The sequence below is a fragment of the Tamandua tetradactyla genome, chromosome 9, assembly GCF_023851605.1.
Source record: "Tamandua tetradactyla isolate mTamTet1 chromosome 9, mTamTet1.pri, whole genome shotgun sequence".
Classification (NCBI taxonomy): Eukaryota; Metazoa; Chordata; class Mammalia; order Pilosa; family Myrmecophagidae; genus Tamandua; species Tamandua tetradactyla.
In genome coordinates, this window is record NC_135335.1 from 2,403,399 (window position 1) to 2,420,584 (window position 17,186).

At 62.6% G+C, this 17,186-nt stretch overlaps 1 protein-coding gene across 4 annotated transcripts in view; it reads left to right on the forward strand.

Moving 5' to 3' along the window:
- Positions 1 to 17,186, forward strand: part of KCNQ1 (potassium voltage-gated channel subfamily Q member 1) — a 311,105-nt gene that overhangs the window by 83,236 nt on the left and 210,683 nt on the right. For all 4 annotated transcript variants that reach the window (XM_077115368.1, XM_077115371.1, XM_077115370.1 and 1 more), the window contains exons 6-10: positions 525 to 665; positions 7,453 to 7,563; positions 8,539 to 8,634; positions 12,899 to 13,021; positions 13,403 to 13,547. In XM_077115368.1, the coding sequence (XP_076971483.1) occupies positions 525 to 665; positions 7,453 to 7,563; positions 8,539 to 8,634; positions 12,899 to 13,021; positions 13,403 to 13,547 (616 nt within the window). The remainder of the gene's footprint in view (positions 1 to 524; positions 666 to 7,452; positions 7,564 to 8,538; positions 8,635 to 12,898; positions 13,022 to 13,402; positions 13,548 to 17,186) is intronic.

Here is a 17,186-nt window from a genome sequence, read left to right on the forward strand (position 1 = left end):
CCCTGCTGCCAGAGTACGGGGAGCCCTGTCCTCCGCGCGGGAAGCGAGAGCATGCCTAGCAAATGAGGAGACAGGAGGCCAGATGGAGAAGCGCCTGAGAGGCCCAGAAATGCAGACGGGGCAAATCGGGGGCAGCCCGTGGGGGCAGAGGCCGCGGTGCCCATGAAGCTGGGCCGGGGGGTTCTGTGGGTCTGGATGGCTCTGGGGTCTGCCCCGCGGGAATGGCTGGTGGAGGGGCCTCGGCGGGACCAGCCCTGTCCCTCCAGGCGGCCCTGGCTCTCGGGGAGCTGAAACGCAGGTGTGCACAATGGGTCGTTTGGAACTCTGGTCTCGGCACGTGGCCCGTGCACCCGTGCACGCAGAGCTCTCTGGAAAGTACTTGCCTGGACGGTGACCTGCCACCCTTGAGGTTCTCCAAGGGGTTTGCAAAATGCTTTCGGTGCAGCTGGGAAGCCCGCAGCCCCCACTGACCGCCCCCCGCTGACCGCCCCCCGCTGACCGGCCCCCTTTGTTTCCTCCCCCAGGAACTGATAACCACCTTGTACATCGGGTTTCTCGGCCTCATCTTCTCCTCCTACTTCGTGTATCTGGCGGAGAAGGATGCGGTCAATGAGTCGGGCCGCATTGAGTTTGGCAGCTACGCGGATGCCCTGTGGTGGGGGGTGGTAAGTCGGGGCCTTTCCAGATCGGGGGGTGGGGGGACCGCCGGGGCCTCAGGGGCCAGGGAGGGGGCCCAGGCTGCTCCCTGGGGTGGGCGTGGGTCAGGTAGAGGGCCGGACGGCCGCCACAGCTCGGTGGGCGTGCAGCGGAGAAGGAGCAGGGCCTCCGGACTCTGCGGCCGCTGCCTTGGCGCTCTTTTCCCTCTGAGCCGCCGCGAGCCCGGCTGCTGGGACGGGTGTGGGCAGTGCCGGGGGCTCCACGCGGTCCCGCCTCCCTGGACAGGTCCCGGTTGCCCGGTGTCCGCTGTTGCCCTCTGGCCCGGGCAGGCCCCGTGCGCCCCGTGTCCCCGTGCCCCGGGAGAGTGGCTTAAACAGCAGACAGGGGATGTGGCGCCGGGTCCGAGAGAGAATGTGAAGGAGGGAAGGCGTTGAGACGAGCCCCCCACGTCTTGGTTTTGCGCTGCACATCTGGTGGCCGTCATGAGACGCAGGCGCGCCTGGAGAGCCCGAGAGGGACTCCCGTCCTGGGGCCCAGGGCTCTCCTGGGCGTCGGGGCCCTTACTGGCTCCGCGGTGGCCGGCGGTGTGGGTGGGCGCTCACGGGAGGGGGTCCCGCGGGGAGGGGCAGGCGACCTGGGGGAGCAGAGCTGTGCGGAGGGAGGGGAGGGGGCGCGGACCGAGGTGGCCCTGCGTCTGCTTCGCTGTGGACCCTTAGGGGGGGCCCAGCAGCCGTGGGCATGATGACGGGGTCCAAAGCCCAAGCGCAGCCCTCCCCCCTGCCTCCCCCCGTCCCGGACTCCCCCTGCCCCCCTCCACACCTCAGCCCCTCCCGCGCCTCTGTTTTGGGAGGAGGGAAACCCCGGCACCTTTGCTGGCGGCAGCTCTGCACCCCGGGATGGGCACGGCAGCCCTGGGGGCGCACAGAGCGGGAGGGGCAGTGTTTGGCCAGCACCCCAGTGGGGGACCAGCGTCCACACAGCCGGACGCCCGGTCACACGCAGCCGTGGGGACAGCAGGCCAGGCCCTCGGCTACCATACACCTCAGGCTCCCCGCCTTTAGAGTGGGGTACAGCTCTAAGCTCCTTCAAAGCGCTGCTTGGGGATTTAGTGAGCTTGTGCCCAGGAGAGCCTGGGAGAGTCCAGAAGAGTCTGGAAGAGACTGGAAGAGTTCGGAAGATTCTGAAACAGTTGGCAACAGTGGGCCCCATCGGCTCCACTTACGAGCTGGAGGTGGACTCTGGGGCTGGGGGCCTGGCCGGCCTCCTTCCCGTGGAAGGGTGGAGCGTGGCAGCCGCTGGGGGGCTGAGGCTGGGAGGGCAGAGGGACAGCCTCCTTGGGGTGGGCTGGGGGCTCGGGCAGCTGGGAGGCCCGGTGACCATGTCAGGGGCCAGCTCCCACCCAGGCCCGGCCATGTCCCCTGCCCTACAGCCGCTCTAGGAAGGAGGGGCCTTGTCCTCCTCAGGGACCCCCACCCTGCAGGGGAACGGGGGTGAGGGGCTGGAGGCCTGGGAAGCCACCCTTGACCCCGGGCTAGGCCCACAGTGGGGGCCCCTCATGGCCGGGAGCTCTGAGGTTTCTGGAGGCTTCTGGGCTGCCCGAGGCCCTGGTGCTCAGGCACGTGCTGGCCGGGCTCCTGAGGGCCCTGGTGTGGTCAGCCTGGCAGGTTTGGGCAGGAGCTCAGCCCCTGGCAGGGAGCTGGCCGGGGGGGGCCCGTGGGGGGCCGGCAGCTGGGGGCCAGGGCCAGTGCCACAGGAAGTGCGTGGATGGCCGCCCGGGCAGGGCAGGGCAGTGCCCGTCCTTGGTGCGGGGAGGCTGCCCCCCTGCCCCCCTGCCCCAGCCCCCGGCCGCGTGGCCCTCCCCCCTCACACCTGTGCAAACATGCGCCCGCCGGCCGGGAAGACAGCCCCCTTTGTGCCGGCTTTGGCACCCGCCCGGCCGCCGTCAGCTGCAGCCCGCCCTGGCCACCAGCACCCCGCCCGGGCCCCGCGCCTGGCAGTGCCTGCACCCCCGGCCGCCCGGGCTGAGGGGCCAACACCCCCACTCTCCACGCTGCTCTGCAGCTGGGGCGGGGGCGGCCGGCATGGGCGGGGGCTGTGCTGCAGGCAGGACAGAGTGCGAGGAGTGGGACAGGACGGCCACACAGGGACACTGACACCCCCTCGGGCCCACCCCCCAATGCCCCTGGGGACCCCTGTGCCCTGTCCCCCGAACCATGTGCCCCCCAGTGCCATGAAACCCCTGTGCTGTCCCGTGTCACCCCCATGTTGTCTCTCCCCCATGCTGTATCCCCCCAGTGCCTCTGTTCACCCCATGCCATGTCCCCCCCGTGCCATGAATCCCCCGTGCTGTGCCGTGCACCCCCATGCTGTGTCTCCTCCATGCTGTGTCCCCCCCATGCTGTGTTCCCCTCAGTGCTGTGTCCCCCTCTGTGCTATGGTCCCCCCCCCAGTGCCATGTCCTTCCTGTGTTGTGCCCCCCTGTGCTGTGCCCCCCATTTGCTTGAATTTGGGCTCCCTGCACAGGGGCGGGTGGGTGCAGCGATGAGAGCCTGCGGGTGTGGCAGTGGGCAGGGGCCCATGGGCGGCTCAGGGCCATTTTGGGGCACCCCAGGCCTCGCTTGGGCTCCCGCAGGCCCTGTAGCCCCAGCACAGAGATGTGTCGATTCCCCTGAAAACAGGATCAGGGGCTGCACGGGGCCAGAGGGGCCACCCGCTGTGCTCCCCTCAGGGTAGAGGGGCTGGCCGGTCCGGGGCGGTCAGCGCTGCCCGGGCTTAGGGGCCACGAGGACGGCCCGGCTCCTGGGCAGGACGTGGGTGTCCTGTGGGCTCATGGCGAGAACGGTCCTTCCCCAGGTGGGCTGTCCGTCAGGCTGGGGGTTCTGACTCTGCACAGGCTGTGGGCGCCTCGGGGTCCCCGGCTGCTGGGAGAAGACACTGGCCCCGCGGCCGGCTGCCCCACCCCGTCCCACCTGCCATCAGCAGCAGCCCCGGGTCGGGGCGCCGGGCTCAGACGGGGGGTCCCGTGACCCCCAAGCGTGGCGCCCGGGGGCCTGGCTACTGAGGCCTTCGGGGAGGATTTAAGACTTTTTCTTTGCTCTTGGAACAAAATGCGTTTGTTTGTGTGGCTGTTGGGGCAGAAGGAAGCCGCGCTCCCAAACACGGGCTCCTCTGTTCAGCGCACGGGGGTCTTTGAAACGGAGGCTGCTCGGCTGTTTACACCTCGGCATCTAAATTTAGACTTTAGAGCGAAAAAGCGTTAAAATAGTCTGACTCCTGTTCCCTCTCCCGGAGCCCAAAGGAGGCTCCCAGGAGCTTCCGGCCTCGCAGGCTTGTACTGCGTCCTGGCCGGGCACAGCTTGAGTGGCGGGGTGCCGACGGGGCCTCGCAGACACCAGTAGGGGTGGGCAGCGTAGGACCTCATGGGAGCTGGGGAAACTGAGGCCCAGTGGGCCAGACCCCACCCACTCCAGGCTTTTCCTCTTCCCCAACGGCCATACAAACAAAGCACAGCACTGGGTGTGGGGAGAGGCCTTTGCTGGGTTTTGTAGGGTGAATAGGAGTCCACAAGGCAGGTCCGTCTCCCTGGACTTACTGCACACCGCCTGGGGGTATTTCTCAGTGGGCTCAGCAGGCCTGGTGGGGGCATATAGAGGAGTAATTGCCTCTGGAGGGGTGCAGTTCATGTCAGTTGGGTGAGCCCTTGGGATCAGAACTTTCCGGAGTCTATGGCAAAAGAAAATCAGCCAGCATCCTGAAGCACATGTGGCAGGCAGAGGTGGGGTTGGGAGTGGGGTCTGCTGCATTAGCACCCATCTGGCCCACCCCTGGCCTCTGGGTTGTGTGTGAAAGTGGACACAAAGCCTCTGTCCACGGACTGTCAGACAAGCCAGTCAATGACACAGGCAGCCCCTGCGGTCCCACCCCCACCCATCGGGTTCAGTAATGGAGGGCTGTAGATGCTGGCCGGATGTCGCCAGCCTCACTCTCTCGGCTTCGGTGATGGGCCTGTGACTGGTTAATTCACACTAAGGTGTGGCTGGCTGCTAGGGTCTGACTGCACCTCTCAGCTGCAGGTCCTGGGGTTCCCATCCCATCACTGCCACACGGAGCTGCAGCCCCTGGGGTGCTTTTCCCGCAGAGTGTGGACTCGGTGGGGGGGCGGATCTGTGTGTGCCCCTCCCACCTTCCTGTGCTCGGGTGAGGAGGACCTGAGTGAGGCTGGCCCCAGAGGAGGCTCCTAAAGTGGGAACATGGTTAGAGCAGTTCATCCTCGGGGACACAGCAGGGATAGGAGAGCAGATCCTGGGCCCAGGACAGAGCGGCTCTGGGCCTCAGTTTCCATCTCTGTAAATCTGGGAGGACAACGGGGTCCCTCTTGGGGCTCCGGAGGGAGGCGGCAGAGGCTGCTGCCGTGGGCACACCGGGCAGGCTGCTTTGTTGGGATCTGTTCTGCACACCCTGATGGGGGTCAGTTCTGTGTGGGCTCTGGGACCAGCGGGGGTCACATCAGCTGGCGAGGAAGGCAGCGGAGCCGTGGTCTGCACACGGTGATTGGCACGCTATGGCAGGGACCCCTGCAATCACAGAGGGCCTCCCTGGGGAGGTGACGTTTGGGCCCAGCCCTCCAGGCAGGGTCCCACGGCCTCCTGCATGCAAGGCCTGCTGTGCATGGGGCGAGGGGGCTGTGTGTGGATGGATCTTCAGTGACCAACCCTGATGTGCTGTAATAGGGACCCCAGGGATGGGCCTGGGGGGGGCGGGGCTTGTCACGGCCAGGCCTGGTCCAGGGGCCCTGAGGTTTGGGTGGGCGAGGAGAAGTCCAGGCATGTGCAGGCATGTCTCAGGCTGGTCGCGGGCTTGTCTCTTCCTGCCCAAAGGCCACGTGTGGATTTGGGGGTGGGGAGGGAAGCCCCGGCGTTTGTCCCTACACAGAGAGTTGGTGACTCCAGCGGTTAGCACAGCCTATTGGGGCTTGTGTCCTGCTGCCTGGCCAGCCCCGGAGAGGACGGGGTAGCCAGTTCCTCTCTGCTCGAGAGATGTGCAGATCTGTCCCCCAGGGTTGCTGCCCCGGGCCCGTTCCCAGTCTGGCAGCGACAGGGCGGCCAAGGCTGGTTGCATCCAAATTAGGGGAAAGTGAACAGCTCCACATGGGGCTGCTTCCTTGGGGGGTTGCAGGGGGGTCTAGGGCGGCTGAGACTGGGAGGCCACAGTGCTGCAGGCAGTGTCCCCACCCCACACCCCTGCCCCCCAGGACAGGCGTCCCACCCTGGCAGGGGCACCCTGAATTCTGCCGACCACCCAGCTGGCCTGCAGGGAGTGTGGGCTCCTCCTCATGCCAGGCCACACCCAGCAGACAACAAACTGGGGTCCCACCCTCTGGGGGCTTTTGTCTGGGGTGGGGCATAGTCCCAGGAGATGATATTAGCAATCCTCACCTGGGCAGGTTACCACCTCACCTGTGCAGGTAACAGTACCTGTCTGCCCTGACCTTCCAGGCCAGCCCTTCCCCTCTTTCCCCTTCATTCTCCCTTCTTCCCCCTCCCCCTTCTCCCCTTTCCCTCCCCTGTTCCCTCCCTCTCCTCTCCCCTCCATTCCTTTTCCTCTCCCCTCCCTCCCACTCTTCAATATAGGTTTAAAAATTTTTTTCATTAAATGTTATTTGCCTTAACCACTGTTTTTGGTACCCTTTTAACCAGAAGTGCAGGCCCCCAGCCTCACCCAGTCCTGCTTGTGTCAGAGGCCCCACCTGCCTCTTGCTCTCTTTAAGATGGCAGTTCTCAAACTTCTCCGTCTCCAGAGTCCTTTCTACTGTTTAAAAGCATCGAGGACTCCAGAGAACTTTTGTTCACTCAGTTCCTATTTCTCATCATTTCCCAGGTTAGAAAATAAAGTTGAAAAATTTTTAAACTGTCCCTGTATTAATTCATTAAAATAATAATAAATGCATTCTATGTTTACCCAAATAAAATAGTTTCATAAAAGCAGCACTATATTTTCCAAAACAAAGAGGTATAGTGAGAAGAATGGTTTGCCTTTCTGCAAATCTCTTTACCGTCTGGCTCACGAGAACACAGCTAGGTTCTCACGTCTGCTTCTGCCGGGGTCAGAAGCCATGGCAGCACCCTACCATTTCACCCTGGGGGCCATGCCGCCCTACGCTTGAGAGGGAAGGAGTCCCTGGCAGGGACACGTGCAGGCGTGGTGATCGAACCTGCTACAACAGGATTAGCTTCAGGGAGTCAGGACTTCTCAAGCAGGGTTTTGAAGGGTGAATAGGAGGTTGCCGAGGGAACAAGTGGTGTTCAGGGTTGAAAACTAGTTCACACTTAGGAGTGAGTGGCTGTCTTCCCAAGCCACGTGAACCAGATGGAGATCCCAGGCCCTCTGGAGTCAGTTCTCACTCGGGAGTGTGGGCCACGGGGCTCTGGGGTGAGGGTGGGCTGACGCTGAGGCACTGCAGGCCCCATCGGAGGCCCCAGGAGCCCCTTCTCCTCGTCCCGCCACATGCCCTTGAAAGACGCACCCCCACGAAGAAGGGGGTGTGGTAGTTATTCTCCTGAAAATGGCAACAAGACACCTGTGCCTGGCTCCTAGTGGGACGCCCACCCCGGTGGGTGCTTCCGGCCTCCCCAGGGACTGGTCAGGGGTCCCGGTGTCCTGGGAGCAGCCCCGGGGGTGCTGTGTGTGCTCCAGCCGTGCCACTTAGCATTGTGGAGGCCAGACGAGCCCTGCCCAGGTCTCCCTCTTGCCAGGGGCCCGGGGCCTCTGGCTGCTGACGTCTGTCCCACTGTGCAGGTGACAGTCACCACCATCGGCTATGGGGACAAAGTGCCGCAGACGTGGATCGGCAAGACCATCGCCTCCTGCTTCTCCGTCTTCGCCATCTCCTTCTTCGCGCTCCCCGCGGTGGGTGCTGTGGGCGGTCCGGGTCCTGTCTGGGCCTGAGGGCTTCCTGGGTCCCCCCTGGGTGTGGAGCCCCTCACAGATGCGCTGAGAACTGACTGCTCCCCACTCCATGGGCGCCTCTCCTCAGACCCTAGCCCGTCCCCCTGGGGCTTTTGGGCCTCCTCCTTGCTCCCACCTCCCAAAGGGGCCCCTTCTGCTGCGGGTTGGGGGGCCCTGGAGGGTTACCCACCAAAGTCCACCCACCCTGGGGGCAGCGATGGCCCACTAGGTGGGTGGGGTGACGGGGGGAGAGCTGGTGCTCACGGGCAGGGGCAGGGTGGGCTGAGGCCCTCCTTATTTACTGTGTGCACCTGTATATGTGTTATGTGTGTGTGCCGTGTACACGTGTGTGTGCATTACATCTGTATTTGGTCTGTGTGTGTGTCATGTATGTAGTGTGTAAGCGTGTACGTTGTATGCACATGTGTGTTGTGTGTGCAGCTGTAGGTATGCAGTCGTGTCATGCACGTACATGTGTATACATGCGTCATGTGAGTTCGGAGGTGTGGGAATGTCACATGTGTGCGTGTCTCGTGTTGGGGAGATGGGTGTGTACACAGATATGTATCTTTAGATGCGTATTTGGTGCAACCTCACACATGCACATGCCTGTGTAATGCGTGTACATGTGTAATGGCACGTGTGTGCATGTGTTGTGTGCACTTCTGCAACTTGATCTCCTCCGTGGACGGGGAGCCCCCTCCCTGCTGAGCCCTTTCCCTCCCTGGGGGTGGCCATGTCCGTCGGCCCCTGGTCCGTATCCCACAGCTGTGAGCCCCGCCCGTGCAGGTGCAGCTGGGCCCTGTCCACCCACCCGGCCCTGGGGGCAGCTGGGGCCACCGGGCTCTCCCTGGGACCAAGCCCGTCTACTGGGCACGGCCCGTGGGTTGTCCTGCGGGCCGGGGCGCTGAGCCTGCCTCCCCCTGCCGCCCCCAGGGCATCCTCGGCTCCGGCTTCGCCCTGAAGGTGCAGCAGAAGCAGCGGCAGAAGCACTTCAACCGGCAGATCCCCGCGGCCGCCTCCCTCATCCAGGTGACAGCCCCCCCCAGTGCCTCCCCGCACCGGCCCCCCCCCACCGCCTCCCCTGCACTGGCCTCCCCTGCACCAGCCTCCCCGCACCAGCCTCCCCGCACTGACCCCGCCCCAGCCGGCCCCCCCCACCGCCTCCCCGCACCGGCCTCCCCTGCACCAGCCTCCCCTGCACCGGCCTCCCAGCTCCGGGACGGTGGCAGGGGTGGCTGCGTGCAGAGTCCTGGTGCACCCGCTGTGGGCAGGCCCCCCGCGCAGCCAGGGTCCCCCGTCGGCAGGGTGGGCGCGTGGGGCAGGGCCAGGCTCACAGCCCGCGGGCCGGGGCAAGGGCAGGACCCCCAGGGAGCCCCGGCGGACCCCCCCCCCCCCACCGGCATCCCCGGGTCTCCACGTGCATTCTGTGTCCCGCCCTGGCCTCCCACAGCCCCCCTGGGGGACCCTGCCGCTCTTCCGTTCTCCATCTGCTGTGGCCACCCCTCTCGCTGCAGCTCAGCAGTGTGGAGTGAGGGGCCCCCAGATGACCCAGCCCCTGAGGAGCGAGGTCAGCACCCTCTGGGCCCAGCGGGGTCCACATTGGCTACTCCCCTCACTCCACTGGCTGCTGGTCCCCGGGCGGGGGGAGGAGAGGGGCGCCCGGGGCCAGGCTTGGGGGTCACAAAGCTCAGCTCAGGTGGCGGCGCCTGCCCGACAGCCTCCCTGGGCGGGGGAGGAGTCAGCCCCGGGCTCCCCCATGCAGGGCAGCCATGGCGAGGCTGTCCCTGAGCCAGGAGTGATGGAGGGATGGGACAGGCCCTGACCCCAGCCTGGCTGCAGGAAACGCTGGCCCTGCGTCCAGGTGGGGACTGAGTTGCTGTTACCGCCGACGGGTTTAGGCATAACCCCCTCAGAAATCGTGTCTTGCGGGGTCTCCGTGGCTGCCCCGAGTGGGGGCTGAGGACCTGGGATGAGCGGCCAGCTGGGGTCCTGAAGTGTGGGAACCACGGGGGCGAGTCTGGGGGCTTGGACAGGCCTGGTGGGGGGGCCCCGTGGGCCTCGGCCTCCCGATCACCCTGCCCTGGGAAGGGGGCTTGCAGCGGCACTCCTCTACCTGGGTCCCCAGCTCTGCCAGGGCCTCTGCCTCTGTCCCCGGAACCTTCCAGAACCATCCATCTCGGGGCAGGAAGGAAATTCACACCGCGGTGGGGAGATGACAGGCGCCCACGTGCCGCCACGATGGCATGCCCTCCTCAGCCGGGCTCTGGGCTGCACGGCCTGACCATTTGGGGTGGGCCATAACCCTGGCCTGTGGTGGTCTGCAGCTGCCTGTACCCCAGAAAATCCTGTTCTCGAAGCCAGTCTGTCCCTGCGGGTGTGGGCCCGGGGTGAGGAGCGTCTTCGGGCGAGGCTGCTTCAGTGCAGTGACCCACCTCGCTCCCGTGGCTTCACCCTATCGCTGTCCTCTACACCGAGAGAGGGAGAGAAAGCCCCAGAAACAAGATGCTGAGAGCAGCGAAACCTGGACAGGACGGGAGAGCCAGCAGACGCCGCCACGTGCCTGCCCACGGGGAGCCCAGGTCGCCGGCAGCTAACCCCAGGAACCCACGAGCCCTCAGGCAGAAATGGGGATGTGGCATTGCACATTGCAAGAAGACCGACCCTTGTTTTGAGGTGTCGGGGAGCTTGGTAAAATTGAGCCCTGATCAATGGAAGGCAGAACCTGGAAGCAACAAGCTTGGCAGTTGGCTGAGGCAATTTCCAAAGGAAATGTGCAAAGCGTGGCCTGGCTCCTCCTTGAAGCCTGTAGTAAAATGCAAGTGGAAAGGGTAAGCTGAGAACGGACCTCCTGGGTACAAGGATACCAGAAACGGAGGGTATGGAAAATTCTATTTCCGGAAGGCGAGTTCCCGGAGAATAGAGCCACACGTGAGGATGTACGTGCACATGGGACGAGCGGCCGTTTCAGGGCGCCAGGACTGGAGATGCAGCTACGCAGGAGGGATCTGTGGGAAGTCCCGTTGGCTGACGGTGGGGCCCCTGCGTGCTGCATGTGAAACCGACGAGGTTTTTTGTGAGATCTATGTGAACGGAACCGCGGCCAGCCTGCCCGAGAAGGGACAGATTGGAGGGGAAATGGCTTCAAGGACAGGGCCACAGAAGCTACAGTCTGGATGGAAGAGCCTGCCTGCAGCTTGGAGGTCAAACCTTCTGCCCTGTTGTTCAGGAGAGGTGCTGCCGCCCTCGTGCTTGGAGAGGGTGGGGCCTTCACCCCAGACCTAGGGCACTGTGCAAGCCCGTGGAGGGGGGGCGGGCGGCGGCTCCACCAGGTCCCGAGGACAGAGTGTTGTTCCACGGTGACGCTCTGATGCTGAAATCCAGTGGAACGTGCCCCGCAGGGTTTCGGAATTGTTTGAATCCCATGACTTGTGTTTTCCTTCTCATTTCTCCATCTGGGAATGGGACTCTTTATCCCCTGCCTGTCCCTCCCCTGTACAGGGAGGCAGATAACTGTTCTAGATTTCCCCAGCCCACATGGGAGGGGCACCGCACCCCAGGGCAGAGAACACTTAAACTGACTTTGATGAGACTTTGCACCTCATGTTACTGAAACGATTTAAGGCTCTTGGGATGTTGTGATGGAATGAATGCGTCTGCACATGGAGAGAATATGTCAGCTGCGGCTGCAGAGGGGGGAGTGTGCTGGTTTAGGGCTGGGTGTACCCCAGAAACCTGTTCTGATACCTAATCCACTCCTGGGGGTGAACCCATCATGGGTATGACCTTTGGATGAGGCTGGCTGGGTAAGGGGAGGCCCAGTGGCTCAGGCAGGGTCTTAGTGCTGTTACTGGATTCAGATGGAGAGAGAGGAAAAGCCACAGGAAGCAGAAGGAGAGGCCAGGAGATGCCACCACGCGCCTCGCCAGTGACAGGGGTGCTGGGGCATGCAGGCAGCAGGGCCAGAGGCCATAGTTCTGGGAAGAAGGCATCACGTCGATGACGCCTTGATTTGGACATTTTCCCGGCCTCTAACACGGGCTCCTACACAGCCGCTGCAGGCCGCTCACGGGAGCGGACTCATCTGAGCCCTGGTTTCCACCAGGGCCACTGGCTCAGGAGCGCAGTCAGGCAGGGAAGCCTGGGGGGTGGCGCTGAGTGCCGGGAATACGGGGGACAGGGTGGGTGGGGCGGGGGACACGCAGCCCGGCTCATGGCGCAGGCCGGGTGAGGGCTCGGGTGCCTCGAGAGACCAGGGTGCAGACGAACTTCTTGTCGGCCCCCGGCCTCCAGGGTCTGATGGTGTCAGCGTCGCCAGGAGCCCACAGGCACGCTGGGCCCACCCCCAGCGGGTCCCTTGCAGGGAGGGGCTCTCGTTAGGTCTCCGGCCCACATTATCCGCCCCTCTCTTGGGGTCCCAGCGTCCCTGAACCCCTGGCGGGGAGATTCCAGATGCTCAGGCCTCCCCTCCCACCCGCCCACGTCCATGCCCTTTCACGCCCCGCCCAGGGCCAGAGGCTGCAGCCTCCTCTCTCCGGACCCCATGGAGGGTCCTCATGGCGTCATCCACTTGCCCTGTCCCCAAGGAGGTGCCCGATTTGTGCCTGGACAGCGGAGGGGCCTCTGCATCCCCGGGTCTGGCTCAGGGCCAGGCCACAGGCAGCTCCTCTCTGGGGGACGTGCCCCTTGACCCACCTTGTCCTCGTGGGTCCTGTGTGTTTCAGCCTCGGCCTCAAAGCCGTCCCTTTGGGGTCCATCGCGGCCAGACCAGCACTGGTCAGCAGCCTCAGCCCTTGGTTCTCTCCTCCGCCCTCCCGTGGACTGTGAACCCTGGAGGGCCCTTCCTCACTGTTGCCTGGGTGGTCCTGCCACCACCCTCCACATTTAGGATGGACGGACAGATGGGTGGTGGACGGACAGGTGGATAGATGGATGGGTGGATGGATGGACAGATGGGTGGGTGGGCGGACAGACAGACAGATATGGGGACAAGGAGTGGCAGGCAGGTGAGAGTGAGCGAGTGGGGGAAGCCCGGTTCCCCGCCGGATGGGGTCAGGCCCACCCTGCCCCGGTTTGGCTTCGTCAAAGCCAACGACATCTTCAAGGACCCTGTCCCCAAATGGGGCCACACACATGGCCGTGTCTTTCTGGGGGAACCATTTGATCCCCAACAGCGGGCCGGCGCCTTGCCTTGTCCTCGGAGGAGGGGCGAGGTGGGGGGCGGCTGGCACGAGGACCCCTGCTGCCCACCGGGGGCTGGCGGTGGCCTGAGGATACCACCCCCTCCCCCCCGCAGACAGCCTGGAGGTGCTACGCGGCCGAGAACCCTGAGTCCTCCACCTGGAAGGTGTACGTCCGCAAGCCCGCCCGGAGCCCCGCGCTGCTCTCCCCGAGCCCCAAGCCCAAGAAGTCCGTCATGGTAACCAGCCCACGGGGGGACCGGGCCGCGGGGGCCCGAGAACATGCACCCCGGGCGGACTCCTGCCGTGGCCGGGCCCCCAGGCCGGGGTGGGGGGAGGGTGCCTGGATTCCAGCCATCTGGAAGGACAGCCCCTGCATGCGCCCTGGGGTGAGCTTTCTGCAAAGGATGGTGGGTCCTCAAGCGAAGAGGATCCTGGGGTCACAGAAGAGGGGGCAGTGAGGACAGGGTTTGACCCTGCAGCCGTCCCCCATGGCCAGTGCCATCCTGGGAGCTGCCCCCTGTCCTCCCCAGGCTAGGCCGGGCACTCTTGGTAGGCGAGGGGCACGGAGAGCCAGGTGGAGGCTGCCTGGGAGCCTCCAAGTTCTTTTCTGGTTTTAGGTCAAGAAAAAGAAGTTCAAACCGGACAAGGACGGCAGGGCGAGCCCGGGGGAAAGGATGCTGGCGGTGCCACACATCACCTGCGAGCCCGCCCCCGAGGAGCGGCGGCCATGTGCCAGCCCTCTGGACGGCTACGACAGCACTGGTGAGGGGTCTCAGCCCAGTGGGTGCCTCCCGCCATCCTCTGCTGGGGCAGGGGTCTCTGCTCATGGGGAGTGACCGACAGAGTGTGGCTTCTGGAAACTTCCAGGAACTTGCCAGCTCCTTCCCTTCAGAGCCTTTTGTGAGTCGGCAGACAGGGAATCAGGTGGAGCTGCTCTGCAGGGCAGGCTGGGGGGAGACGGGGCAGTCAGTCCTGCCTCTCGGCCTCGTTCTAGAATGTTCCTTCCACGGGCCATGTCAGAAGTGGCTGGGGGTGGCCCCTGTCACTGCCCGCTGACAGGGATGCCCAGGGGCCCAGGGGGCCGGGCTGTGCGTCCGGGCGTGGGGGCCTGGCAGGGCTGGCAGCTACGGCTCAGGTGACGCCCACAGGTGAGACCCGCTTTTCTGCCTCCAGCACTGGGGTTAGGCCATGTGTCGATGGCCCCAGGACTAGAGGTGGACGCGTCGAAGACGTAGAGCTGGTCCTTTAAAGACTGTCAGTCTCAGTCCACCTGTGAGGTTCTCTAGTGGGCGGGGAGGTGGAGCCCAGAGGGGCCTAGCAGGCCTGAGGTCACGCAGCGGGAAGGGGACATGGTGCCTGGTGTGGCCGTGCACATCCCTCACCTTGGCACTGGCTGGCAGCGAGCAGGAAAGTGCCCGTGGTGACCCCACAGCCCCCAGGCTGCCCCCTGCCCCCAAGGTCAGCCTCTCGGGACTCCCCCCAACCCCTCTCAGTCTCCTGGGCAGGGCAGGTGGGTCCGGAGCCGGGCATGGTGGTCTCTCTGGAGTTTACAGCCCTGTCAGCAGGCCGTGCCCAGGCCCTGGGTGGCAGAGAGAACACGGGCAGGCCTGGGCTGGCGTGGCAGCAGGGACAGGGATGCAGAGCCAGCCCCTCGGCTCTCCTGGTGTCTTCCGTGTCCCCTCTTTCCGCTGAGCCCTCTTTTCGCCTCATGGCACCAGGTGGAACCTTCCAGCTCGTTGGTATTTGAATACATCACTGTCTCGAGCCTGGCAGAGGGTGGCAAGTTCCCATGGCCTTTTGTACTCCTGGCAGCCGCAGTCCCCCCAGGGCCCAGTCCCCAGGACGCCTTCCCCTGTGTCTCCACATTGTCCTGCGCTGCCCCTGGCCGGAGGGCACCACAGTCCTGGAAGGGAACAAGCAAGGGGGCAGCAAGGGGGCAGAGTTCACCAGCCACTCAGACATGGGCACCTGTCCTGGCCGGGTTAGACCGGAAGGCTTCTTGGAGGAGGTGGTTTTGGGGCTGAGTCGAGCTGGGGCAGTGGGGGTAAGGAGATGAGTGGGTGCTAGGTGGTGCTGACTGACTCGCTAGGTGACCTAGGCCCAGCACGTGGCTTCCTTATCCACCTTAGGGAAGTGCCCAGCATGCAGAGACCCCCCAGAGACCCTGGCACACAGAAGCCCCTGCACTGGCTGTGGTCCTAACTGGACAGGCTTGATCATGAGTGTGACCAGGAGGTAAGGTGTCAGAGGGGCAGATCACAGAAGTCCCCAGAGCTCGGCCATCACGGCAGAGGCCTCTAAGTGGGGCTGGCAGGGCCAGCCTTATGCTTCTGACAGCTTTCCTGGGGTGGTCGTGGAGGGGAACATGGGGCAGGAGAAAGGTGAGTGACCTCACGCTGAATGTGACGGCAGGCCACCGTCCAGGGACGTGAGGACAAGGGCTCATGACGTCACCACAGTGGGGACCAAGAGTAGAGAGGCCAGGCATGTCCAGGAGACAGGATTTATGGGCCTGGAGGCTGGGCTGGAATGGAGCGTGAATGACCTCCTCTCCTTGTGTTTTCACCCTGAAGCATTTCAGGCAAATACTAATAAAGTTCGGGGGATGTCGTGTCAGCAGCTCTCATCTCCCCAGCATGTGCCTGGGCTGGGGATGTGTCATTTATGGTCTCAGGAATTGGAGTTGCAGCGTGACCAGCTGAGGCTTCCACCTGCATGTTTACAAAGGAGATTTAGGGCAACTGTTCCATGGACCCGTGGCTGGCCGTGAGGCCCAAACTCCAAGCCTCACATCTGGCTGTGTTCTTGTCTTGACCTCATGCATTCTGATTTGGTGCTTTTGGTGGCTCCCCCAGGAGTTTATCCTAAATGCTTCACCTGCCAGGCTCTAGAGTTGACCCACTTCCTCCTGAACCCCATGGGGGGGTCTTGGCTCAAAGTCCTGTATTTTAGCCTCCTAGGCTGCTCCAGCAAATACCCTGAAATGGATCACCGTAAAGAATGGGGATTTATTCGCTTACGGTTTTGAGGTTAAAAGAAAGTCCAAACCAAGGTATCGTCAAGGTGGTGCTGTCTTCCCAAAGACTGGCTGCTGGTGATCCTTGGCTCCTCAGCCACACGACAGGGCACATGGTGGCGTCTGCTGGCCTCTCTCTTCTTTTCCGGGTTGCACTGCTTTTAGCTGCTTGGGCCCATGGATTTCTCTCTCTGTGTGTCTGAATTTCATTCTGTTTATAAAGGACTTCTGATTTGAATTAAGACTCACCTTGACTGAGGTAGGTCCCACCTTAACTGAGGCAGCCTCATCAAAAGGCCCTACTTATGGTGGTCTACACCCACAGGGACAGGTTAGCTCTAGAACACGTTTCCCTGGGGTGCCAACAGCTGCACAGAATCCCTCTGCATACTGCGTCACTGTTATCACACACAGGTCAGAGTTCCTTGGACTGACCCACTAACTGCTTTCTGTCTCACTGATCTGTTTGTTTCCCACATTTGCTTTTGGATTTGTGTTCCTTCTTCCTGAAGTACATGTTTCCTTCAGTGAGGGTCTGCTAATGGCAACCTTGGCTTTTGTCTGTTTGAGAGTTTTAAATTTGGACTTTGTTCATGAACGATGGTTTGGTTTGCTACAAAGGTTTAGGGTGCAGTGTTTTCTCTCCACCCCCTGTAGATACTGTGCCACGTGTCCTGGCATCAGGGAAGCCAGTTATCATTCCTTTGTAGGCAGCCCTCCCCTCCTCTGCGGACTTCACATACCTTCTCTTTGACTTTGGTGTTTGGCAGCTTCATGACTGTGTTTAGTGATGGGTTACTGTTTTATTTATCTGCCTAGAATTTATTGTGTTTCCTGTTTGTCAGGATTTATGTCTCTCAATGTGCATGGACAGTAAGGGTTGTCCACCATTATGCCATCGAAAACTACCTCCCCTGACTGCTCTACTGTCTCTTGAAAACTCCCACTTAACCGTCTCCTTCCATCCTCTTTGCCTGCATTCGTATTTTCCATCTTGGTCTCCCTGTGGTGCACTCTAGGCAGCTTCTCTCCACTAATTCTTCAGCTGTATCTAATCTGCTGCTTCATCCATCCATTGGCATTTTACTTTTAATGACCTTATTTTTTTTCATTTCTGTACATTCTTGGGTATGGGTTTAATATGCATGATCAGAGTATTTCTTCGTTTCCTCATATTTTTCATCACAACTTTGATTTTTATATTTTTGAACGTTCTACAGTCTCATCATCTGCAGTTCTTGGGAGAGTCTAATTCTGGTCATGCTTACTTCTCCGACTCCTGCTCACGGTGCCTTGTTTCTGTGCAGGTCCATAGCTCACGCTGTGGGCTCACCGTTGGTCAAGCTTTTATCTGGGGACTCATGCTTATCCTGATTGAGAGGACA